This window comes from Anastrepha ludens, chromosome 5 (genome assembly GCF_028408465.1).
Source record: "Anastrepha ludens isolate Willacy chromosome 5, idAnaLude1.1, whole genome shotgun sequence".
Lineage (NCBI taxonomy): Eukaryota > Metazoa > Arthropoda > Insecta > Diptera > Tephritidae > Anastrepha > Anastrepha ludens.
In genome coordinates, this window is record NC_071501.1 from 51,033,555 (window position 1) to 51,061,478 (window position 27,924).

Here is a 27,924-nt window from a genome sequence, read left to right on the forward strand (position 1 = left end):
TTACTGTGATGCGATGCAGTAACGGACTATAAATGACGCACGATTCAGTTTTATTTTTCCATTTACTCTAAAGTTGAATATCGGGCATTTTGAGAAGCTTTGGAAAATATGCTTGAAGAAAGGGTGTATATGGGATATAAAAGCAATAAACTATGATTATTTCCTTAAATTTATTATATTCAATATATAATCAAGTGTCCCTTGGTCACAGTCTGAAATATTCGAAAAACTTTTTCAGATAAATCTTGAATATTATTCGGATCTTGCCCTTATCATCCCTTGTGGAAGGTTTAAGATTTACATTCCGTAGTAAATTTCATAAAATTTTGCATCCAAATAAATCGCGATCTTAGAGCACATGGGAAACGTATGCCATCTCTCTCAAATTACTTTTGCCACAGCTGCAGTAATGCTTAGGACATGGAGAGCGTTCAGCACTTCTTCTGTCACTGTCTCGCTCTTGCCAACACGTCATATCGCTGTTTAAGTTCTTACTTATTTGGATGTCTAGCAAACTGGACTGTATTTTACCATTTTTGCGAGATACAAAGTGCTTTCACTACATTGGGAATTAGTTTATGCGGAAATCGAGTGATAACTGGAAGCGAATCTGCATTGGGAATTAGGGAGGGAATTTGAGTCCAAACTAGTGGTATAACAATGGACCTCCCGACCTGGAGGGCCCGCCTTTTTGGAGAGTGCTAAAAGTTATTGACGAAATAAGTATCTCAGAAATAGAAGCTTGTAGATTTTCAATTTCAACAATTACTACTATTTCCATTTTTTATTAAAGCGAATTACTGTTTTGGGTTGAAATATCTAATTTCTTAGCCATAATTCAATAAATTTACAGGTTATAAAATGTTTATACATCTTTAAAACTTCCCCAGAACTTGTGAATAATACTCAGAGAAAAAAAAAAAACAAAGTTAAGCAAAGAATTACAATGACATCTCAGTCATTGACTTGCAGCGAACGAATAAACCAAAGCAAACGACCAACTGACTGAGTTACTGACTGGCATATCTTTCTTTGTGCACTTATTCATCTTCCTACGTCCTGTTTTGTATACAATAACTTTTTTACTCTGAGCCGCCATTGAGGGGCTTGTCGTCCTCACTGGCCGGATGCATGCCCCTGTGTGACGTTGCATTGACCCGGTTCGCACGCAATGCATCACATCATCGCGCACACACACCTACACATAAGTACATATTGTAAATATTCGTTTTCCACATACGCCACGTAGTCTGCGCATTTGTCTACCTGTCTGTTCGTTTGTTCCATTCGCGTGTCTGTCAGAGTTCGGTATGCCCACAGGCAAACAATTTTCACCGGCTATTCAATTGTCCACCTGCCAACTGCGCGTTGCATCTTCCTGCCAGCCCATCAGGCGGCAGTTATGACGCGAGCCGCGACTCCCACAATTACCTCAATGTGTTTACTGTTTTGCTGTTATTTGTTGTTTTTTATTTCATTTATATTTTTTCATTTCGTGTGCACGCGACACGGAAATGCAACCTGCTGAAACTGCTGGTCGCACATTATGAGCGCCTGTTTCAGGCAACTGACTTTCAACGCCGCTCCTCTCCAGATGCCATGCTGTGCTGTGCTGCGCCTGGATGCTGCCATGTGTAGATATGTATTTGAGCCGGTTGGTTACCTAGTCGTCTCACCGCACGCACGAATTGTTTTTCATTATTTTCATGTTCAACACGAGTGCAAATTGCCAATGTGGCATTTGCGGTTGTGGTGATTGGGAGGAAGAGGAAGAGTATCGTAGAAGGGGAAAGAGGAAACGTAAAGACGACTGAGTGGGTAGTGATGCGGTTATGTTGGCTCGGCGTGACGTTGATATTTTTGTTGTTGATATTGATGGCGACGTGGCACGTGAAAAAATCCGCAACAGCATTAACAAAAATAATAACAACAAGGTGGTTTCGGCCATGAAAGGCCCATTCATCCCAGTCAACGAATTGGCGATTGCCATGGCCAATGCCTGGCGTAACCACACACAAGCAACATCTTCAATAGATATGTATATGCAGCTCTCGTACAACTCCGCTGCCTACCGGATTGGCCTACCTGCTCCCTCTCTTTTCCACTGCAGCTACTTCTTTTCTGAAAAATATCAATTGTGCGGGTAATAACCAAACCGAGCGTCAATTGCTTTGGTAAATGGATCGATGCTCAAATAAACTGCCGAACATTTTACTTACGCCATGTGATTTTTCCGACTTTTTTTCGGCGGTAGTGCACAGGCAGGCATTTCAGCCAAAAATCTATAATTTGAATTTTAATTAAGAATCCGATACAAGTTCCATCCCTTGACTTGTATAATCGCTGTTGACAAATTTTCTGCATTAGCACTTGTATTCAGATACGAGTATCGGGAGCAATTACCCAAATATCAAAAACATGAGGCTGACTTAAATAGAATTGCTAAGGAAATAGGTAAGATTAAATAGTTCTTTCAGGGTTGAAGAAGGAGCGCTGAATAGGATTAACGCATATATTTGAATGATGATGCTTAGGAATCAAGGAGGGCAACACCTGTGTGCTAAAGAGTAAACTTCGCTGGCGGCTAATATTCAAGTCTTTGAGCCAGAATATTTGAATCTCAGCCTCCCGCAAGATGAGCAGCTGAAGAGTAATCGTGGAAATATTCATACCAAATATTCTCCAAAAATTTTCTGAAATAATGGCTTGTCATGGATATGATGACGATTAAGACCAGCGTCCGATTAAGACACCGCGTACAATTAAGAGTTACTGAATTTTTAATTTTAGGAGCTTCCTCGAACGCCTTCTATCTACTCAATTAAATGGCTTTACAGGGCTAAAAGTCAGTATTTCCCAGCGCTCGCTGAACTGTCCATACCCTCAGTGAGCCCAGAGTTTTGAGTTTTACTCGGCTGTCAGAACAAAAGTCTATCTTCTAATCGGCTGCTTCATTTATAGTAGCTTTTTCTGTTTGGCAATCGATGCCGTATTTCGAAAACTTGAACCTAAGCCTAATGGGAAGCTTCTTGTAAAATACTCTAAAACCAACAACGAGTCATTTGTGAACAGGTTTAATGAGAACTGTTGTTAGATGTTGCACTCTGTCTCTCAAGGGAATATGCGATTTGGGATTCTTTTGAATCGAACGCAGGCGAGCAATGGTCAGTTACCTTGCAAATGAGTTTGAGGTTTCTAAGAACTCTTTATGCGGAACTTATAAGTGGATATTAAGTCAGTCAATAGCAACCGTCCAAGAATATACAATATATTTTTGCCATATGACACAAAACATAAATGCGACCTGAACAGAATAATAAGTTTTGCAAGTAAAACGTAAAAAAGAGTTAGAATATCATTAGAGTCACCGTAGCTGAAAAGGTTGGTCCGTGATTACCATTCGGAAGTGCACAGGTTCAAAACTTCGTGCACGAAAAACCAGTTGATAGCAAAAGTTGTTTCTATAAGCGGTCGTTCCTGGGCAGACAATGGCAAACCTCCGATGTTATTTCTGCCACAAAAAATCTCCTCATAAAAACCATCTACATAGAACTGTAGACCACTCCAATTGCGAAAAACATGAAGACTTATTCTCAAAAGCTTGCCAGACATCCAAAAAGGGTGTAAGGGCCTCAAAAAAAAAAATCAATGCTTGATTGTCTGAAATTAGGCCCCTTTGTAACTGAGCAGAATCTTTGAAAATACAGAAATAGAGAGTATTTTACATTAATTTTCAAAAGAGTATCCCACGTACCACAAGTTGACTGATTAAAGTACATTTCAATTTATTCGTTACTTCTCGCGGCACTCTTGTCTAAAACAGACATGGCGGTCAGCAATGAAATCGGAGTTATTTGTATGACCTTGAACGGGTTCCGAAATATATAGATGAGGACGATTAATCTCTGATATTAAGTTATATGTTTATTAAGGGGCGGCTCTTATCAGTCGCCTCAAAAATCGATATTTTTTTACTGCAATCGATAGATATATTATAGGAGAATATGCCTTCAAAATTTTATAGCGGAATTCAAAGTGATTTCGGAGTTACAGGCCTGTGTACCATCCCTCGTGTGAGTATACTGTCTACCTTCTGAAAACTTTGAAACACGTTTCCTCAAAACCATATTTTTGAAAATGGCGTGTAAGATAAGTGATATTATTTATTTATGTTAAAAAATAGATTATTATTCTTCAATCATGCTTTCAAATAAATGCAAAAGATTATTCCTGTGTGTCGCTTTTTTCGGCTTCAAAAAAAATTGAGAAAAAACATCCTTTTTTGAAGCCACTGATAAGAGGCCCCCCTTTAAAGCTGTGCGTGCCTTTTCATATTACAAAATTTTAGATTCCATTCTATGATAAAACCAGATAGCCAAATAATATAATATAAAAATATTTTGGTTGAGTTTTAACGATGAATGTAAGTCTGTGCGGTAGTAAATTATTGCTATTGTGCATCCCCACGTGTCTGGCTCTCGATTCGGTGCGATTGGTTGGCTGTTGGTTTGTATATTTACCTTGTTGATTGCCAGGAAAATAGTAGCTACATCCACAACAGTAACAATAGCAAAAATGCATTTCATTCAATTGCTTGCACCGTATCGCTGTTTGTGGCATGGCTTTGAGTTCTGGTGCACGCATGTTGCACGTTGCATGCAGCAAATGCATTAAAGTGCTGTGGCAAATATTTGCTTTACTGATTTCATGGTATACTTGTAAACACACTGAAAATGACAGCGGCACACAACATCATCGCACGTTCTTATTGAGATAATTATTTCGAGAAAGCGGCATGGCGACTCTACAGCTGTCAGAATTGTCGCTGTAGCCAGAAAAATATGCATTAAGTATTTCTATTATATGGAACGACATGTAAGGCTCTTCCTCTCCTTTTGATCGAACAGTTGTCATAGTAACATTGGAATTGTCTTGAAATAAATTAGCCTGCTATGATACGCTTGTAAGGGTAGTTAAATTTCAAGGGCCGATGTTGAATGTGAACCACACCTAAACGTCAACGACACCGTCGGACTTTTTCTTTGGGGTTATTTGAAAGAAAAGGTGTACGTCGATAAGCTGATAACAATTCAAGAGTTAAAGGATTAGGTAATTCGGCACATTAACGGCATAGAACCTCAATTATGCCTCAGCGTCATCAAAAATTTTGACCATCGGATGGAGGTGTGCCGCCGAGACCTCCGAGGCTGCGGCGGCCATTTGGCCGATATTTTGTTTCACACGCAATTGAGCTATACCAATATTATCAAAATAAAGAGAAATGAGAATAATTTCCTAAAAAAAAATGTATTTTATTCAAAATCAACACCGGTCCTTGAAACTTAACCACCCTTTAGATAAGGAACTATTTGCATTTGGTGGTCTTTGGAGGTGGTTTTGCTGTATACGTAATTGAATCATACCAGTATTATCATAATAAAGAGAAGGAAATTGTATTTTATTCAAAATTAATACCGGCCCTTGAAATTTATCCACCCTTTATTTTAGTTTTTGGAAAATAATTTGCCACTTAAATTTTTTCATAAACAATTTTTGTTTAATAAAAAAAATACAAACCTATGCCAAGCACAAAAAAAAAAGACAAGTGGTAGACTGTATATCTAGCAAGAGATGGCATACAATGTGGCGCAAAATTAATCATCCTATCGGAAAATTTATAATTTTTGCAAATGGTATCGTACGTCAGAGTCATATTTGACAATTGTGAACTAGACAGCTGCAGTATACAAACTGATAAGCACTGGAGCGCGTAAAGGTCAAAATAAAAGCGCGTAAGGTCAAACAAAAAAGAATGTTTCAAAATATTTCTTTTTTTTATTTAGAAAAAAGTTATGCAAAAATAAATTTGAATAATTTTTAGATAATTAATGTTTGTAACACCTATCAACATTGTGGTATCTCCATTGGAACTTGGAACTGAAGATAATCTGCTAAAATACAAAATTACGAGAACTTAGAAATTAATAAAGCAAATTTCCTCAAATTTCGTATACCGCAGAAAAAAGTTTGCTTGAAAATGTTGGGAAGCATAGTACACATAGTTTTAAGATGGCGCTAAGTCACACATGACCAGAGAAACCATGGATATACTGCGTGAGTTCTTCCCTAAAAAGCTGATGAGCTGTATCGGCAAAATACTCTGGCCACCCAAGTCAGCCAAACTTAGCCCTATGGACCTTTTTCTCTGGGGTACCTCAAAAATAAAGTATATGAAACAAGCCCAGCGATCATTTTAGTACTAAAAAATATCGTTCCTGAGGTTAATGGCATCCCGAGATCACTTCTCCAGCGAGTAGCACGTGTGTATCCGTCGTAATGGTCAATGGTTGGGGGAATAGTTAAAAAAAAATCTGCAATTGTCTTCGTTGTAATAGTTAAGTAGTAGTGAAATAAACTTCTATCATTGGTAATTCTTTTTAATTTAGCTATTAATTCGCAATTTTTCCTCGTACACCCTGTACAAACGTTACTCGCATGAGAATAAAACCACTAACACACACATTTAAGTCATGTTTCATAAATGGCCAACACAGTATCGATTTCCGCAATATTATTACTCGGTCTTACTGGGAACAACCTGTATAGGGTAAGGCAAACATTATTTGCACCTGGAAGGACTTTCTTGCTAAATCGTCAGTATCGTTAAAAAATACGCTTTTTCAAACTGTCTATAGATCCATACAACCTTATGCTGCTGAAGTGTGGGACTATACATTATCGGACGAGGTCGACAAAACTGTAAAGATACTTCATAAAACGGAACCTAAGAATACCAGACTTCACGCCAAACTATGCTGGAAACCGCAGCTGAAGAAATCCACTTTTATACATTTGGTCTTCGCGAGAAATATATTTTTAAAACTTTAGATGAATATAAAGAGAGCAGACTTCCGCATAAATTGTCGCAGTATGTACACACATACAGTATGATAGAAAAAAACATTTTCTGGTATAAGCATCTAAATGACTATCTTTCGACGAATGCTATTTTTCTAGCTATTATCTTTTTAAACAGTTGGTTTAAACAGTTGACGCACGTATCGTGTTTTGTTTCACTATCAAACATCTTCAGTTTGGTCTATAAATTAACCATGAATCGTCTTAAAAACGAACAACGCTTGCAAATCATTGATTTTTATTATAAAAATGCGTGTTCTGTTAAGAAAGTTTAAAATCGAGAAGTTGTGTTCAGCGACGAAGCTCATTTTTGGGGTCAATGAGTACGTAAATAAGCAAACTTGTCGATTTTGGAGTGAAAATCAGCCAGAAGAATTGCAAGAGCTACCAATGTATCCAGAAAAGGTCACAGTTTGGTTCGGTTTATTGGCTGGAGGCATCATTGGACCGTACTTCTTCAAAGATGCTGCGAATCGTAACGTAACTGTGAATGGTGAGCGCTACCGTGAAATGATATCCAACCAGATGGACCATTTGAAGCGCAGTCGCGGTCAACATTTGCATGAAATAATCTTCACACATTAAATTATATGGACTGTACTATCGATTTAAATAAAATTTTCATGCATTTTTCTGAATTTTACGTGTGTTTTTTTGAAAAACTTTCCTATAGCTCTTAAAAAATCACCCTTCATATATAAGTTATTGTAGAATTCAACTAGAACTAATAATTAAAAAAAGTAGACTTGCTGAGCTATTTGGCTTTTAATAAAGGTGTGCCTAGATATTGTGTTAAAAAATAAACTAAAATTTTCGGGCTTTCAGGTTTCACTATTTTTATTCAAAATACGGCTCTTAACAATTATATGTGAAAATGACGAATAGCATTATTAAGAAGTCCTCCATTAGCATGTCTACAGGTAAAATTCACGCAAACAGTCGATTCACGATTGCCTTATGGTTGAGAACGTGGAGATATCGTTGTGGAAGATGGTACAGCAACACTTTTCAACTTTTGAGTTGTCAACTCAAAAGAACGATTATTTCAACCAGAAAATGACGAATTTTGCGATATGTTAACGCGCTATTTCATCGTATAAATTGAACATCTTTCTATCTGACAAATGGTGAATATCACATAAAAAAGGTAGGAATCCCGAATTATTCACTACTGACACCTAGGCGTCACTTTTGAAACACAATTTATCACCTAGAAACTATAGGTAAATTTATGGCATCTAAGCTTAACAATTCTAGCATAAGGTGGTGTTCAAAAAAATGTAAAAGTCGGCTTAAAAGATTTCGTATTCAAGGGTGCACATCCAATCAAGTATTGTACAGGAACTCCATTATAATTACGGGAAATTAGTGTAGTATAGCATTCAAAGCATGAAAGATTTTCAACCAATTTCCGCAAATCAGCATAAACATTTTATTTCGTATGCACCAAAGGGTCTTTAAAGATAATCTAATAAAAACTAATACGTTGCCACAACTACAAAAGCAACAACTAAAATAAATCATACAAAATATGTAAAACATGAATAAAAATGCTAAAGATGTTTCGAGCAGTAAATATTAATGCACCTATGGAACGACTCCTTACAAATATACAACATAAAAACATATTTATTTACACACCTCAGTTTGTAAGCAAACATATCCCCATAAAATGATGGACAAAGGCAATGAATACGACGAACATTAAAACGGATACCAATGAACGTTTCCAGTAGACGCCTCCTCTCCGCCAAGGCAATGCCTCACAAACACAAGCAGTGTGCCTATATTCGATATGGAAATTCATATATCTGTATTATGATGTGAATATCATTTCACAGTTGGTTTACGTTTGGATAGATGTTTTAAGGAAAACGACACCTTAATCCCCGCTAGAATAGATTTGGACGTGAAAGGGTTGCTTATACGAGTACAAAATACATGTCACGAATCATTTTTTTGGTGGTGGTGTGAGAACGCCAGCTTTCCTAGCTTTTTTAATAGGTCAATATGAGCTACAAAGATGTTGTAGTGAGTGAGCGCCTGGTTCAAAGACTATAACGGTAACAAAAGTTCCATTTCAGTAGTTGCAGCATCATAAGAAAGTCGTGCGATTTTTTTCTAATATTGATCAGAAGTCCAAACGAACGGATACTAAAAAGTTTTGCAAAAGTTTTTGCATATAAAATGCGGATGCGGCTGAGGGCGGCAGATGTTTGTGGTGTTGCTGGACAATGTTAGTGGCAGAATAATACTGCCAGTTGGTTGTGCTCATAAGCGAGCTTTCAAGCAGGCAAAATATTATAAATGGTAAAGGTGCAAAATGAGATGGGTTTAGAATGAAGGTTGTTGTTGCACAGTATTGCCGACATATACATTTTATGCTGCCTTATTCTTGTTTTTTTTTGTTTTCCGCAACTACTTTTGTATTCAGTGCTGCAAGGAGCATTTGTTTTAATTTGATTCATCACCGTACATATCGACTTTTTATTAAACAAGTAAGTATGTATGTAAACATATGGACTTGCAGTTTCAGAAATTTGCTAAAGTGTGAATTTGATATGTACAAAAAATTTTACTATATTGCATTGTGTATTATTACCGTCAAAGAAAAATTGGTGGTTCAAGGCAAAAAGTTTTAAAAATTCTAAAACTTCTATTACTATTTGTTTTTCATAAATGAACCTTTTATTTTGAAGGCGGCTGCAATCGGTTATTTTAAAAGGCGAAAAATCTCATATTGTAGCAGTAACACTGCGGCGACAAAGTGTGACATATCTTTTTTTCTTTTGTCGGGCCAGACTAGCGTGTACAGCACTCAGGCAACATTAAGTGCACCGTACTCCACTCAGACTCCCGTTTTAATTTTCTTTACCTTTTCTTTCACCCAACCTCCGAAGAAATCTGAATAGGAGCCAAGGTGGTCGCTTCTTAATACATCCAGATGCCAGTGACCTCAAGCTTGATTCGAGCGAAGGCCGAGCAGACGCACAGAAAGTACTCAGCCGTCTCATCCTCCTTTCCATATGCTGGGCAGAGATGCCTACCTTTTGCATTTGCTCCGTCCATAGAAAGTGCCCAGCCACTTCTGCTTAATGACAGGAGGATCAGCGACAGTCGGTCGGACATGACAGGTAAAATCAGTTTTGTCCATCTGCAGTCTCTCTCAGCATTTCAAGCTCGTTTGTGGGTTGAAATAACCCGTTTGCTAACCCTGGCTTTGATGGCAGAACGGGCGCCAGGCCAAAGAAGTTGGCCTCAGAGCTCAATCTAGCTAAGAACTCAGAGATTTTGTTACCCGCGATACCCACGTGTCCCGGGACCCATTTAAGCATCAGGATATTATGTATACCGACATACTTCAGCCTGGATTTAAAGGACTCAACTACCCTATAAGTGGTTGGAGGGCTGTCTAAAGCCTTGACCGCAATTTTGCTGTTGCTGCGGACATATACAGATGTGTCTCGCCATCTGTTTACCTCAAAAAGTTCATTGCTTCTTGAATAGCATACATAATATAATACGAATAGCACTTTATCACGTTCGAGATTACAACTGTGTAAGTATCAAGGCGCATTAATAGCACATCTGAAGACTTTGTTTGAAACTTGTGTATTTGGAACTTATTGCTGGTGCTTGAGTAGCCCCATAGTTGGATTTCATACGTCCATATTGGTTTGAGCATCTGACTCAGACTGCGTTTTACTAACCGATAAAATGGCCGTGTCGTCTGCTAACGTGGCTGAGGTGCATTTCTGATTAATGGGTAAGTCGTAAATAAAAAGTAGGTAAAATATGGTTCTCAATACAATAATCCTGTGAAACGCCAGCTAAAATTTCTTTGAATCCGGAGTATGTAACGCGGTACTTGATTCCAAGTGAGAGGCCTTGGACACATCAAGGAAGACAGCGGAGCATACCACTTAATCTGTAGATTTGGTTAATGGTTGAATACTTTGCGCGAACACCGAATTGGTGCTTAGAAATTATATTTATCCGTTCAATTACGTCATTAAGACGCTTGGCAAGTAATTTTGAAATCAGAGGCAGGAGAGATGTAGGCCGCCATTTAGGGAGTGCCTAATTATTAGTCGAATTAGAATTATGCTAGGTAAAGCACGAAAATGCTCTTAGTGTCAGCATTGAAGCTCATTCAGTATCAGACAGGGCAGTGTGCTATCGCCGCTGTTACTCAACTTGGTCCTGCGAGGAGCTTGTGCGAGAAATAGAGGTATATCCTGGGATCTGAACGGTTATCTTAAAGACCTAGGCTATGCGTACGATATTTTTTTTGATGGTGCACAAACACTCGCATATATAAGCACAGCTACTTTCAGTTAGTGATTTTGCAACGCAGATTAACTCACTAAGGCAAAGTTAATGTGGTAGAGGTAGTTGTAAAACGTAGAACCTTACTACCTACGTGCTTCAAGCGTTGCAATCCTTCTTCAATTGTGGTATTCACACGATCATAAGCAACGCTGACCTTTGGGCTGCGGCTCCAGGTACAAACACCTATACACCTCGAGGTACGAAATCACAAATTTTATTGGGTAGGTCATACGTTGTGTAAGCCACAAGAGGATATTAAGAGCTGCGTTAGACTGGAATCTCAAAAGCTTGAATAAATAAAATTATAATCTATTTGTTAAGGCGCTTTATTCCACCTAAGAAAAACCTATGTTATATAATAAAATTTGATGAGGCATATTTTTGTGGAACATTTTAATCAGACATTTGTAGCTCGTGCGGGACATTTCGACCCCTATTTCTCACAGTCTGAAAATCATTAAATTTGGTAAATCTCTTTCAATTAAATACTTAGGTTAAATTATATTTTATTTTGGTTAAACGAGGCATATTATTACCATATTTATATTGTTATTCAACGCCACTCTTTCACAAAATCACATAATAACAGGTGTATAATACAGGGTGGGCCATATAGCGTTTGCTTTTTGAACCACCTATTTTTTTGAGAATGGTAACACAAATGACATGTCAAATGTGTTCATAATTTTCTTAAAGGTTTGACATTTACGAAATGGGACGCTATACGCTTGAACAAAATTGGGAAATATTGAAAACCTATATTATTTCCAAAGTGGTGAGTCTTCTTCTTCTTTTCTGATTTTCACATCGGTGGCTACGTCAGTAAGCAAAATTGTCGGATTTGGGGCTCAGAAAATCCACACGTTACTGTAGAGAAGCAAATGCATCCACAACGAGTCACTGTTTGGTGCGGTTTTTGGTCTGGCGGCATCATCGGGCCATTTTTTTTCGAAAATAAGCGATTAGCCGCGGTTACAGTAAATGGCGAGCGTTACCGTGACATGCTCAACAAGTTGTTTCCAAAAATTGAAGAGGATGACATGGACGACATTTGGTTTCAACAGAAGGGTGCAACTTGTCACACTGCCAAAGTTACACTCGAACTTTTGGCTACCGTTTTTGAAAACCGAATAATCAGCCGAAATTCCGATATCAATTGGCCGCCTCGGAGCTGTGATTTAAGCCCGTTGGACTATTTTTTGTGGGGTGCCGTTAAGGACAAATGCTATGCGAACCATCCAGAGACGATTGATTTAAAACACGAAATCGAAGTTGCCATTCATGAAATTGGAACCCAAACAATCGAAAATGTGCTTAAAAATTGGGTTCATCGAAAGGCCTACTGAAAAGCCAGTCGTGGCAGTTATTTGAACGATATTATTTTTTCTTCATAAATAACAATGTTCAATCTTCAAAATAAAAAAAAAAAGTTTGAAAAAATATTGATTAGTTTTTTTTTATAGCCGATTCAAAAAGTAAATTTTACATGGCCCACCCTATATAAGCATTTGATGAGCTTGAGAAGCGATTTTCTTCAATTGATAACAGAAAATCAACGATGTCCGCAAATCGTAGTTTGAAGGCACGAAATTCAACATTTTTTAGAGCGACATAAATGCATTGTTGTATGAAACGTAACAAACAATGAACTGAATATTGTTGACAGATGACAGACGAAAAAACAAGACCTTTGGGAAGGTTTAAAAATACTCCTAGGGACATCTATGGACTAATACCTGAACGTCTCATTTCATAGGTATATACCTGGTACAGTAACGATGGCACAACGTATGTTTTACCAAACAGAATGCGAATGCGTGGAGGAGTAAGTCCAGAGCGCGAGAAGCAGTCCGTACAACTTATCTGCGACTAAATTTACGTTACTAACCGAAGCCGTATGCACATAATAATTGATAGCAATGCCATCGAGTAAGATTTTTAGAAAAATTGAAGTATCGAGGTGCTTTCTGGAAATAACAAGCACTTGAGACTTCTTAGGCTGAAGAGTTAGTGCATTGTCGGATGCCCATTTGTTAATGCGGCATACATTTGGATGATTTTAAGAACACAGTCATTTATGTAATCAAGTTTGCAAGATCGAAAAATCTGGACATAATCTGCATACAAATGAGAATGCATTTCGGTAAAGATTGCTGGTAGGTGGTTGATATACAATGAAAGGAGGACCAAGAATTGATCCTTACAGAACCCCCCTGTGCAATTCTACAACAGATACTGTCAGTGACCCACTACAGACAGCTTGTGACCTATTTTTGGGAAAAGAGGCAATTAGCTGAATAGAAGTGGGGAAAGCCAACAAATTTGTCGAATCTTCCCAATAAGATACTGTGGTTACCGGAGTCGAATGCCTTTGTATGGTCAAGTAGGGTAACGAAAGTAAAATTTTCCTAGTCGCAGTGAAACAGTTATGGCCTTTTCGAAAACCAGATTGCTGTTTGTGTATATAGTATGTATGTATGTATATGCCTATATCTGTTTCGATTCCTTTAGGTTGTTGCATACAACCGTTATGTGCGCGCAGGTATAAAATATCGCAAAATTAATTTTAATTGTACATAATTTTATAGTGAAATGGAAAAGTCTTTCACAACATTCACTCAGCTAAAAAGTGGTGTGTTAAAAAATCATTTCAATGCCAAAAAAAGACGTTATGCAGCATTCTTGTAAAATAAATACACATTTGTATGAGCAATATAAATTTATGACACGGAATTCACGAGCTAAATAAATATCGATATTTAAAACAAAAAGCAAATAGGATGCGGGTACTCCGAACTAAATATAAAATGTCTTTTTATATGGCTTGTTAGTTGAATGGCCAGAAGCGTATACATCTACATATATATTTATTTATCCACACATGCACGTATGCTCGAGACGACAATAAATAATTCGAGCAGGCGCACACGGACAGCCCACATGTGCCAATAAAGATTACGAATATATATACATATATTTATTAAGTATTACGCTTTACGTAATAAATATGCAAAGTAATAGAGAAATCATAAAATTTGTGCCTATTTATGTATATCGATTTGGTTTTTGTTTTTATCTTAAGACTAGCGCACGCGCTTACCACAAATCTAAAGGAAATACATCAGCCTTCTCTATGGCCCCAACTTCCGGTGGTGTTAGAAGGCATCCTAGTAAACACTAAAACTGCCAAATCTTGTAATAAACCCTCGTAGTTTCTCCTTTGTAGACTTATAGGCAAATGTGATTTCACATTTTAAAGACCGCTTATTTGAACGGCATTTTTATTTCCCTTATATTGCTTAGTTTGTGTCACAAAAGCCCGGCGGCATTATTGTTAAGTTTATGCAACTTTTAGACACTTTTTCCTATTTCAAATAACGCTGCACTTCGACCTTTTTTCATTGATTCATTCTAAATTTGCTTCGCTTAAAGTAAAATATAAGCACTTCTCACACTTACTCACCCACATACATACACACACACACACACACACAAGATATATTAACATAATATTATACATGAGCCAGTGTATATAGGAGCATTTCAATTTCCCAAAAATTGCTCCCGGATATCAGAGAAATTATAATTTTTACACACTCCACTGCGTTCGACAGCGTCTCTTAGCAAGTCTTACGACATTGCATACTTTCAGGCATTGTATGGACATTTTGTTGGCTGCGAACATCGCACATTTCTTATTAGTTAGTAGTACTATGCCTTTGCTACATACATATAAACATATCCTTGCCTAGCTCATCTTCAGCGCGTTCTTGCCCGACGCCAACTCATTCGTCGCGATGCTCCGTCTTTGCCATTTTTGGCGCATCCGCCGCTATTAATTTGGCATTGATGTTTGCAAAACTATGTTTTGAACATTCACACTTTTATTTATACCTACATAAGTATACTGCATAAGTATATGTATATTGGCATACTTGTATGTATGTATGTATGTAAGTAGGCAGCATAGTGAACTTACCATCACTGCATTGCGTTTGAAATCCATGAAATTTTTCACCTCAGCTGCCAATTCACGTAGCAATATGATGCCATCCTTTCGCTTTACGTCGATGTCATTGTCCTTAAAACGCTGTGAAGAGGAAAGTGTAAAATGAAAGCAAAAATTAGTAAAATTGTCGCCTGATGAAAATCGCAACAATATTAAAAGTTTTTGATCATTGAGGGAATTTGATTAAAAATGTTGATTTGTCATTGATTCTCGTTTTTCGTATGAAAATCGTTAGGGGGTGATGAGCATCGCAGAAACTTAATCGTGAAATTTTGTTTTTGAATAAATTTATTACTAACTGTTTTACTGTCTAGTTCACAAGTGTCAAATATGATTGACGTACGAAGCCACTTGCAAAAATTGTAACTCTTCTGATAGGCTAGAAAACCATCAGCTTGTATAAGGTTGCTCTACGATTGGTCTATAATTACCTATATTACATTATTGCCATCATCAAATTTATAGATAGGCAAATTTGAACATAACTTCCTACTTTCCGAAAATTTAGCATTCGCTTCAGAAATATTAAAAACTTTCGCTTTAGGGACTGACCACTGAGACTGAATGTGGTTTACAAAATATGGGCCCAAAGCTTTTGTGATCTAAAAGTTTACTTATTTACATATTTGGGGTGGTGGAGTAGTGAAGAGAAAAAACGAGACATTTGTGTAATTTACTATATAGGAGAGTTACTGAAATCGGAAGGCTTATTTATCACTATTAAAGTATTTTATTAAAAATGTGATTTTATTTATTTATTTAATGTCTAACAAAATTCAGAACAGACATTTAAGATATAAATTTCAGAGCTAAAATATAAATTTACAATATTTAATATTAAACGGTGTAGAAAACTTAGATTAACAACATAAGAAACCATTAATAGTCCAGTCATCTGGTAGTTTGAACTGGAAAGTTTTGCGGGAGTTTTGAAACTGTATAATTTTTATAGATTTTGGGATGCTCTTTTCGAATTTCAATTTTGGGATGTATGTATACCATGATAATTAAGCCAATGAGAACATACATGGCTATCGAGAACCGCTCTTTCGATTTTACGAGCAGCACTGACAAAGCTTTAGCGTTTAGCCTGGTCTGCATCACCGGAGCGATGCACATTTGCCCAGCGGTTGCGTTGGAGGTGGTGATCGAGCGGACACTGCTTCATATAGTATTCAATATGCAATCAACTATGGGTACCCTATTTCATACGGCTTTGGTAAAAGAAAAGTGAACTCATCTAAGAATATGCATACAATAGTTGAGCCTGCCCACTGGCCCTGCTACCGAGAGATGATAGAGAAAAGTAATTAAATTGGAGAAAAAGTTCAGGACCGAGCTAGACGATAAAGTAAACTTGAGTACACTTGCTTTCGAAAGCAGACTCCAAAAGTGTACTCTGTACTAGTATACAGACGGCCCGCGGACACCTGAAGGCATAGCTCATGGGATATATGGCAAAAAAAAAGCAGTAGGTACCGATGGGTAGTTTTTCCAGCATCTTCCAAGCGGAATGTATGCCAGCTGACTAAGTGCGAATTATTATTCTGCACGACAGTCAGTCGGCATTTAAGGCGTTCTCATCCTCGAGTGCATCGAGAAATTGATTTTGCTAAGAATACACAATACACAATAGGTCTCATTACATAGGAACATAACAGGGAACAAAGTATCGAATGTATTCACTAGACAGGCTGCAGCCTCGTTATTAATAGAACTGGAACCCTTCCTTGCTATTAAACAGTACACCATCAAGGAGGAGCTTAGAAGCAAGGATCTACAGCTACCAGATGCAAGCTGGTATTAAATTATGGTGTTACGCCAAGCAACGTTCTTACTGGTGCGTATAACCTCATAACCATCCCTAAGGATAAACTGAGAATGCTTACTGGCATACTCACAGGTCACAGCAGATAGCACAGTCATCTACATACATAGGCTTAGAGTATGCCATACTGACTCCTATAATGTGCTGGAAACTTCTGCTCACATTCTTTTCCAATATGATGCCATGCCAGATACCTATTCCTTCTCGGCCGGTTATGGTCGGTAGAAAGACACATACGCTCAGCTCAATTGAGTTCCATCTTGGGTTTATGAAGAGAGTTGGGTTTGAATGCGGTACTATGATGAATAGAGGGCACAAAAGGTCTAAAGGTCTACCGTTCAGCGACCTCTATTAGAAAAAACGTTTTTCTTCATTTTGGTGTTTCACGGAGATTCGAATCTACGTTCTCCGAATTCCGAATGGGAGTCACGCACGGCGGCCGTTATACTGAATACTAAAATTTATTGATGTTAGTTATTTAGAAACTTCAGTGAGATAATTTTGATGTTACTTCAAATCGAAAATTCGAAAATTTCTGAAAGTAAGTTGTACCCCATGATAACACAACAACAAAAATATATGTGCTTTCCATCATAATTTACAAATGCCATGGTGCTAGGCCATTTGCATTTAATTGTTAATTGCTCTACTTCCCGTTTGAAAACTCTTTGTAATTTAGCTCCGGGACACGCTATTAAGCAGAATAGCACATACGGACACTTAGGCTTTATGTACTTATGTGCATGTATGCATGTATGCATGTGTATGTGCCTGCACATAGATGTATGCAGAGATTAAGCAGGTGGCCTCGTCAGTGGCTGCAGTAATTCGCATTGAAAACTGAGTTAATTTAATTATAAAATTCGCTATTTCCCTTATGCAATACCCGAAGAAAACTACATATTTTGCTTGACTAATAAAAGTTTTAAAGATAACTAATTGGGAAAGTGATTACTTAATTGACACTCTATGACATACACAACGCCAAACTCAGTTTACTGAAATGAAAATCTGAACAAAACATAACAAAATATTTTGTACGCAAGCGGGGTAAGCGGATTTGTACTGCTCTTCTGTTTCGTGTGCCGTTCAACTTATTAATTATGCCCAGACAGAGAAATACACCAATTTGTCTGGGTATTTCGTAAATTATTTAATATATTTTCGCTCAACATTTACCCATTAGCCCTTGTTGTAGGTAAATACGTGCAAGAAAATAAGAAGAAAGTTTCTTTTTACTGAATCACTGAGTGCGTCTGGGCGTGACGACATGCGTAATGATATCTAATGAACTTTGCGAATATTTAAAATTCAGTTAGGATTATTTGTTACCTTTATTTAAGTGTTCACACATATGCACATAACTATGTATGCGTAGATGTACCCATTTATATTTGTGCATCCAACTCTTGTGCACAATGCAGAATTGCATCTTAATGCAAATCCCTATTCCATTTTAAGTTAAATTTGCACTTCATACCACTCAACGCGCAAGTCATCCCGAAATTTTGAACTCCACTTACGATTTGGGCATGCAAGTTGAGGAGGAGCAAAAGTTAACGCAGATTACAGGAAGCTGCAGTAACAGTAATTGAAATGGAATTAAAGAGTTGAAGAGCTGCTGAGCTGTTGAGCTGGCGAGCTGCCGAGCTGCTGAGGAGGCTGTGCGGTATGCTGTGTATAATTATTTAGAGAGTAGTTCCTTAGGTGATGTTCTATTAAAAATATGTGTGATAACGAAGAGTTCCATGCCCCTATGGGCACACAACTTTATCTTTATAAAGTCTATGTCTACGTACATATACGCACACAAATACAAATACGCATACGTATAAGTGTATGTATGCAAAATCTACAGAATAAAACAGCTCAGCGTTCCCACATTCATTCATTAATATTTCTATGCCTCTACTCTATTCACAGCTCTACTTTCTCTACATGTAATGCGTAAACTCTTTTGGTGGCAGTTGAGAAAAGTTTTCTAATTAATTCACAAAAAACTGTAATGGAAATGAAACTGGCATAAATTGTGTGTACTGGTAGAGTGTGAGCGGTGTATGTAAGTAAGAAAGATGCGTACATATTTGGTATGGCGTTTGTTCTTGCAAATTTGAATGTGAACGTATGAAGATGTGGATGTGTATGCAAATACTCAGCAAAGCCTGTGTGCTAAAGTTGCATGTTTGGTTGTGTGTCAGAAGTTAAGATGACTGATGTTTGTAGGCGCATGCATGAATGCTTTCTACTTTGTATGTGTCTAACGCCATATTCCACTTTTCTCACACTATTTTTTTAGTTTTTTTAACGCGTTTAATTGTGTGGTTGTAGTTTAGCACCCTTAAGTTAATTTAGAAATTACTTTACTCTTTACGGGAACTTATTTCATTGTGCTTAAAAATATTTAATATTAAATGCCGAAAGCCTCTGCCGTTAGTGCTTCCTTTCAAATAATGTAAAATAATAAATGTATTATCAAAATAATTGTTGCACCATTATTTTTCTCTTAAGAGCAGTAATAATAATATTATATTTAAGAACTTTATGCGAAATACGTACAAAAATGTTTAAATAAAATAATTTTAGGTCTGAAATAGAATAATTCTAACTTTAAAACCTTCAAATGCCATAAGAGATTATCTGATGTATTTATGATATGCAGTGAAAATTTAACACTAGATTTACCAGACCAGTCATTTTGACTGATTTTGCAATTTGAATTTAAAACCCCTGCTGCATATAGTATTTTCTTTCTGTAATGATATCATGACTTTTGCAACTGTAGCTAAGGAATCAGTTCTAGGAACTTTAAATTATTTTATATATATTCGTAACAAATATATTTTCTGTTATTGACACTTATACCAGTACCAGTCAAAATGACTGGTGCAAGTTTCTATGTGATGAAATGATATTGGGGTAGCTACAACAACTGGTAAGTATTGCAATCTATTTTCGCGACAAAATATATGATTCCGGGGAAACCGTGATTCTGAGAAATACAACGCCGCGGGTTCTACGGGAAACTATTTTTCACAAAAAGAGAGAGCAAAGTCACGTCAGATTAGTCACGATCGGCTATATTTACTATTGTTACGATTCTAATCGTGTAATGTGTAAATATGCAAAAAGAAATATTATGAAGGGGGAGCTAAGTAGTGTATTTTTATTACTATTTATTACTACACATCTTACAACATATAAGAACTTGTACAGCATTAAAAGCATCTCGCGTTTTGGGGAAAAAATGGCTACTAACGCAAGCAAAATTGAACTATTTTTGGGGGCGTGGGGCGTACGAAGGAACAACTTTGAGACTTGAATACTTATGGAATAACAAGTGGGGACCAAAATGTTTTTCTTCAGCTATGAGTAGGCGTGATTTCACCGAGATTCTACGTTTCATTCGTGGGTTTTCTCACAGGACACAATGCACGAGGAATGCATGCTGTGAGACTTGGAATCACCTCGAGTCCTTTTTGCGCTGGATGTATGGAGGATGAGGTGGAATCATCTCAGCACCTTCTCCTTAGCTGCCCTGCTCTGGCGGGGCTAAGATCTAGGCATCTTGGCTCCTACTTCTTTGTCACGCCTGTTGATATAGCTGCCGCTGACATTAAAAATCTGATGAATTTCATCAGCAGCATGAAGCGGTTGACGCAAACATAGTCATCGTTCGTAATCCGCACGCTCCTAACCATCCCAGCACCACCTCTCCCCGCCCTCTCCCTGTATCCCATCGGTCTTTCTCTCCCGCCTCACCCCTCCATAATGGCATCACAAAGGACGAATCCTTCTTCGTCCAAGTGTGCCCGTTCCCTGGGCAACCATATCAACCTAACCTAACCTATGTTTCATTCGCTTCGACAAAAAAAATGAGAGGAGCCAACGTTTGCAAAGGGACAAATTCGCTTTAGTTTCAACTGTTTGGAATACATTTGTAGAAAAATAGCCGAAATTGCTTCAAACCAGAAGCTTATATTACGGTGGAAGAGCAGCTCTTTCCAACAAAGGCCAATATATGCCAAACAAATCTCAGAAATCTGGCATAAAATTTGGGCTGGCCTCTGATGTTGAAACCAAATATGTGGTTAGTGACTTTCCTTATTTAGGAAAAGATGAGGCTCGAGATTCATCAACCCCGCTAAGTGAATTTGTTGTAATGAAACTTGTTGAACCATATACTATGAAAGGTAGGACCATAACAACAGATAAACCAAATAAGAAAGTACTTCTACTAAGTACAAAACACAAACACGTAAAAATAGATAAAACTAACAAGAGACTACCCGAAAGTGTAACCTTTTATAACAAAACTAAATTTAGAGTCGACATCGCTGATCAAATGACACGAAAATATAGTGTCAAGTCAGGTTCCAGAAGGTGGCCACTTCAAGTTTTTTTTAGTATCTTGGATTTAGCTGTGATAATTTCCTGGATGTTGTATAAAAACTCGACGGGTGAAACTATATCAAGAAAAGAGCTTTTGTTTCGCTTAGCTGAAGAACTTGCTTCTGAATATTCGACTTCAGGGGAAACACCACAAGAAGCTAATATTCCAAGTTTAATTGGTTGCCCTCCTGTACGTAAATGGTGTCAAATAGGAAATTGCAATAATAATAAGACCACAACTATTTGCAATATATGCAAAAAAAATTTATGCGGAAAGTCTACATAGATAAAAATCTATAGGTACGTGTAAAAATTGTGACTGATGTACAAAAACAACAAAAAGTTTGATTAATTTATAATATCTATAAGCCTATTTATGTATTACAATGAATATTATTAAACTTATTTTGTAATTTTCTAAAAGTAAATAAGGACTGAACACCTCATTAAGTACTTTTCTTTAAGACTAGTCACTTTGACTGGTTTTGGTAAAAATAGGTATATTTAAATAGCTGGTAAATCTAGTGTTAAGCTAAACTCATCACGTAAGCAACACTGAGCCACTGGTCTCAAGTCTCGGAGACACACGTAAAGATGTTTGTGGGAGTTAAGGAAAAGAAAACAAATTGGCATAATTCGTTTTCAACTTCCCATGCGAATGGCCGCGAATTTGAGATTGTTAGAGGACTACTTTTTGAGAATCTAAGGACTTTAAGAGCGTTTGGCTGAAAATACCGTTTGGATTCGCCAGTAGGCTTAGGAATTTAGAAAATTTGGCGCTTTGAACCGTGTATTTTAGATTTATAGAGGACTACGTTTTTGAAAATCTAAGGAGTTTAAGTAGAGTCTGGAAAGACTGATTCGATAACAAAAAGATTCAGATGCAATGCGGCCAGAAAAATTCAGGATTGTTTCGAAGCGAAAATCTGTGACTTACCGATGATATTAAAGAATCTAAGTAAGAAAAAAAAAATGAATCCCTCATAATAAACGGATACAGCTGTGCGAGGAAAATTTTTTGTGTTTCTTGTTTGGTTTTAGATCTGACGGCAACGAAAAGGCAGACTTTCAAGCCAAAAAAGGGGCAGATGAAAACTTCATCGGACCTAGTCCTATGTTCGGATTCAACAAAAACAACCTAAAACAAAAAGTAAAATACTGGGCCAAAACTCTATTAAATCAGCATTGGAACAATGTAGAGGGTCTTAGACACTCCAAAAAGTTCCTAAGTTTCAACGCTAAAAGAGCCAACATGGCCCTCACGTTAAACAAAAAGAGCATTCGCACTCTCACAGGCGCCCTCACGGGTCACTTCACCTGCAACAAACACTTACATAAATTAGGCATAACTAACACCAGCACCTGCAGATTCTGCTGCGAAGATGAGGAGTCTATGGAACATCTCATTATCGAATGTCCGGGGTTGACGCACAGAAGGAAACGGTTTTTAAACAAGTTCATGCTTACAGATGAAGACCTTCAATCACTCCCTCAGAAGGAGCTGGTACAATTCATAAGCATACTTAACAGTCAATAGACAGCATAGGGTGCACAATGGATCAATATGGTCGCAGTACTAAAGGGCTACTCCTTAACCCTTTACAACCATTAACCATTGTTTTTAGATACCTCTCGGCATAGTAATTTCAATAGAAATATTTTCTACGAATTCAGAGGCGTATTTAAAAATATTAATAGAAACAAAATTGGCGGCCGCTCTATGCATTTTTACCAGATCCAAAATTAGTTTTACCTTCTGCTCAAATATGAACGATTTAATAAAACACAAACGGTTAATTATAATTAATAATTATTGTTCAATTTTTATTTTATCTCCTTCAAAGTAATCACCTTTGGAGGCGATACACATATGCCAACGTTTTTTCCAATCATCATAGCATTTCTGGAAGGCCGATTTCGGTATGGATTTCAGTTCCTTCTTCGAATTCTCTTTTATGACTTCAATTGTCTCAAAATGTTTTCCACGGAGCGGCAACTTGAGCTTGGGAAACAGGAAAAAGTCACATGGAGCCATATCAGGCGAATACGGTGCTTGCGGAACGATATTAACATTCAAATAATCGCGAACAAGACGTGGTGTGTGAATCGTGATGCAAGAACCATGACTTGTTGTCCCACAATTCCTTCCTTTTAAGACGAATGTTCTCGCGCAAACGCTTTAAAACGTCTAAATAGTATTCAGCGTTAACCAATCGGCCTTGCGGAAGGAACTCCGAGTGCACCACACCTTCGTAATCGAAAAAACAGTCAGCATAACCTTAATTTTTGAGCGACTTTGGCGTGGTTTTTTGGGTTTCGGCTCCTCCGGGGAGCGCCATTCCGACGATTGTTGGGCTGTTTCGACGTCATACTCATAAACCCAAGTCTCGTCACCAGTTTTGATGTGCCGGATGTCCGTATCAGTCATGGCGAGCATTTCCTTAGCGATAGTTTTGCGCTATTCTTTTTGAAGAAAATTCAACAATTTTGGAACAAGACGCGCGGATACTCGTTTCATGCCCAAGACATCATGAATAATAGTATGAACGTATCCATTTGATATGCTCAGCTCACTAGCTATCTCTCTTTCGGTCACACGGCGATTTTCAAGCACAATTTCCTTTACTTTTCCGATGTTTTCGTCGTTTACTGATGTTGCTGGACGACGTTCATGAGGCAAGTTTTCAACCGATGTACGGCCCTCTTTGAACCACTGATTTGTACCACTGGAAAACACGTGCACGCGATAGAGCAGAGTCCCCATAGGTTGTCTGTAACATTTTTAAGTCGTCTGAAGCCGACATTTTGTTGGAATAACAAAATTTCAAACAAACCCTTTGTTCAAATTGAATCGAAAAACACACTCGAGCTTGACTTGTTTACAGTAGCACAGAAAACAAACTATGTGACATATCACGCTGAAATTTGCCATGTAAGCTTATAACAGTCCTACCAAAAAACAAAAAATTTATTTTTGCCATATGTCATCCGCGGACCGTTTTATTGATCTCGTTCATATTTGAGCAGAAGGTATATGCATATTTGGCATATAATATTTCTTGATGTGAAAATGCCGACAGATTTGCGAGAAAGTGTAAGAAAAACAAAAACAAAAAATGGCATAAAATCTAGGAGTTTGTCCTAAGAATATTTATAAGAGTGCAAAAACAAAGCATTTTTATGTAGCTGCATATGCCTCTCTATAGCTGTACTATATACCCTGATGCATGTGTGGATATGCCTAGTCCTTTGGATTGAAATCTTTGAGGAATTTCTATGCTTGATTTAGAGGCTGAGTCTCATACTTGAACCCCATATTGACCTTAGTATAGATTTGCAGATCAAAATTTTGTTTCCCAGTGATAATGCAGAGGTTTAATTGAGTAGCCAGCAAAGTGAGCGAAGTTTTGATCGCAGTTACCTACGCTTCAAGAATATCTGTGGAAGCCGTGTCAGCCTTCTATCGAGTCCAGGTATTTTTCTTGATCGGCTTGAAGTATTTGGCAGTGACTTAAAGTTACTGGAAGACATCGGTCTTTGCAGAGAGTGAAAGTTATCTGTACAGATTTGGTCTGATTGGCTTTTATACGAGATTTGCTTAACCAAATACTAACTTTATGGAGGTTGTGCTGCAAAAGAGATGAAGCAGTGGAGGCAAGGCCATTACAATGGTCAGTACAACCGTATCGTTCGCATATGTAACTACGTGCGTGCTTTTTGTCAAAGGTAGATGATTTTTGTTCAGTTTTTTATTCGATTTGCGAGTTGGAAGAACTTGAAAACCACGTCTTACGTTTTGCTGCTTTGAGGAATTTCTTTTGACTGGTTCATTTATAGTAATGAACAAGTATTTGCTGCAGTGATGATTATAAATTATTGCAGTATTTTGTATTTGCTTTCATTTATAAACGTACTGAAGATTTTGAAATTCATACATCTCATTAAATGATATTTTCCAGCCAAATAAATACTTTTAACAAACGTACTGAATTTCCTCCATAAAAAGGATCCAACTTAAGTACGAGTATGTGACAGCTCACAAGAGACTTTGATGAATGTAAATGGAAGAAGGGGGAAGGGAACTAAGTAATAAAAAACAATATTTAAAAATTTCATAAATAAATGCATGAAGACTGAAAAAGGAAAATGTCTTCTAGCATATTAAGTTTTTTGCCTTTGACTTTTTGACATCATTACCGTCGTCATCATCATCAGCAATAATATGAAATACAATTACACTTAATTAATTCAGACAAGTGACATTTGAGTGTCGTGCAACGATTTTGAATTGTACTCGATTGAGGACAGCGGTGAAAATATTATCTAAAGGGTGCGTGACGTGCCAAGGGAAAGGCTTTTTTGTTCTACCTTCAGAAATTTTAATTTCATCATCATCATCATCATCATAGCATTTACAGCTCGGTGTGAGCTAATGCTTCCTTTACTATTGCACTGCATGCATTTCGCTTCATTGCATTGGCTTTTTCGAGCTTTCACGCTGCCCACCTTCTTTGTGGCCGTCCACGCCTTCTGCCGTCCAAAATGCGAGAATTAAAAGTATTCTTTGCAATTCTGTTGTCATCTATTCGATATACGTGTCCTAGCTAGCACCTGTACTTCACTGTTTTGACCATAAGTACTTTGATCTCAATGTTATGTTTTATTTTTTAAGACATAGAAGGCTTTCGTAGGGGACTGAAAATTCTTTTTAAAATTTTACGCTCGAAACGTAAGATTAATTGGAGCCCTGTTTGGGTGTTTGACCGAGCTCCTGCTCTTATTTTGATGTTGTTCCACAAATAGAGTTACCTACAGTTTGAAGCCGACTCTGAACGGCACATATTTTACTGTCTCAAGCACGGCGATTCGAACCTACACACTCCCGAATGGTAGTCACGCACCAACCCATTCGGCTACGGCGGCCGGCCAAGGCGTAAGAGATAGTTGTTTATATCAATAGTCAGAACCCATGTTTCACATCGATACGTCGTTATTGGTCATATAAGGGTCCCAGAGATCGGTAGTTTACACGTTCATGACAAGAGTTTGTTTTTAAGCAGTTTGAGGTGTGTGTAATAGGTTCTATTTGCAGCCTGCAGTCTTTCTTTTATGCAGGTGAGCGAATCTTACGAACTACACAAGTTTACTACTAGGTACTAGAAGGCTGAAATATGTGGGAATCAATTTCTCAATTACCGTAACGACCATTGATTCGCGATCCAAACAAGTATTTAGTCTTTTCGGTATTAACATCTACCATCACCTGTTGGTTTCTTGTGATGATGCATAGATCTGAACGCTTCCAGAGAAAATAGTCCAGGGCCGAAGCTGTTGATAACAAAGTCAAAAATTACGACGGGCAGTTGCTTAACACCCGTGAAAACATCGAAAGGGTCAGAGGTTTTTGCTTGCACCATAACCTTAGATAATGTTCCGGTTAGAGACCTAGTAACTAGTGAAGCGAGCTTCAGTATTATTCCTTGTCGAGTAGATGCTCACTGAATTTCTGAAAAATTTGATACATTACAAAGCAGTAACCTATTGTTGAATATGTTGTATGCAAAGCTTAGAAGCCCCTGTATTTGTTACAGTGACGTTTATCTTCTTTTTTATGGACCGGGAATATTAAGCTAGATTTTCAGCCCCGAGGCAACGTTTCGAATTCCCAAATTTGCTCCACTGCGTTTGTTAGAGCCAACACTTCAGTCGGACCGCCATATCTCCGCAATTCAGCTGTTATACCGTCTTCACTGCTTTACTCCCCATTTTTTGTTTTTGTATCGCCTTATTAATTTTTTCTTCATTTGGCTCTTTTAATTTCAATTAACTTAAAAATGCAAATACGAACAAGTACTGATGTATATCTATACCATTTATTGATAGACAGAATTATATGGAATAAGAGCGAGTGCAATTTGGCGCTCCAACAAAAGTGTATTGCGCTACAACAAATTTAGCGTTGAAGTGGCTTTGGCAATAAATCTGTGAGAGAGCAAATTTTTTGCTCAGTGTAACTGCCATTATTTTTATTTTCATCATCATCATAATCATCTACGTATATTAATATTTATAGTAATGATGACAACCAGCAGCGTAATGATACGTACACGACCCGTACGCCAAGTTCCTCGTACTCGCATACCAGTGTCAGCTGTCGCTCTCCACTGCAACCTTCCTCTGTTACAGCCATCACTGCAACTTCAGCTACATAGCACTAGCCTCAATGTGAAAACTTTTCATAAAATTTTATTTTTTACTCTCTCTCTCTCCATTTAATCGTTTTGTTAAGGGGCAGCACAAGTAAGACGGCAGCCAAGCAGGTAAATATGTATAAGAGAAGCAGACAGAGCAACCAACTGAATACCAAAAGATAGCTACTAAAAGTGGCATCTCCGATGGAGTAACACATTCCTTAATTTGAAGTTTTTCCCATAGCATTATTATTTCT

At 37.6% G+C, this 27,924-nt stretch overlaps 1 protein-coding gene across 2 annotated transcripts in view; it reads right to left on the minus strand.

Annotated features, from left to right (window-relative positions):
* Window positions 1-27,924, minus strand: part of LOC128865397 (voltage-dependent calcium channel subunit alpha-2/delta-4) — a 175,927-nt gene that overhangs the window by 44,926 nt on the left and 103,077 nt on the right. For both annotated transcript variants that reach the window (XM_054105732.1, XM_054105731.1), the window contains exon 4: window positions 15,230-15,340. In XM_054105732.1, the coding sequence (XP_053961707.1) occupies window positions 15,230-15,340 (111 nt within the window). The remainder of the gene's footprint in view (window positions 1-15,229; window positions 15,341-27,924) is intronic.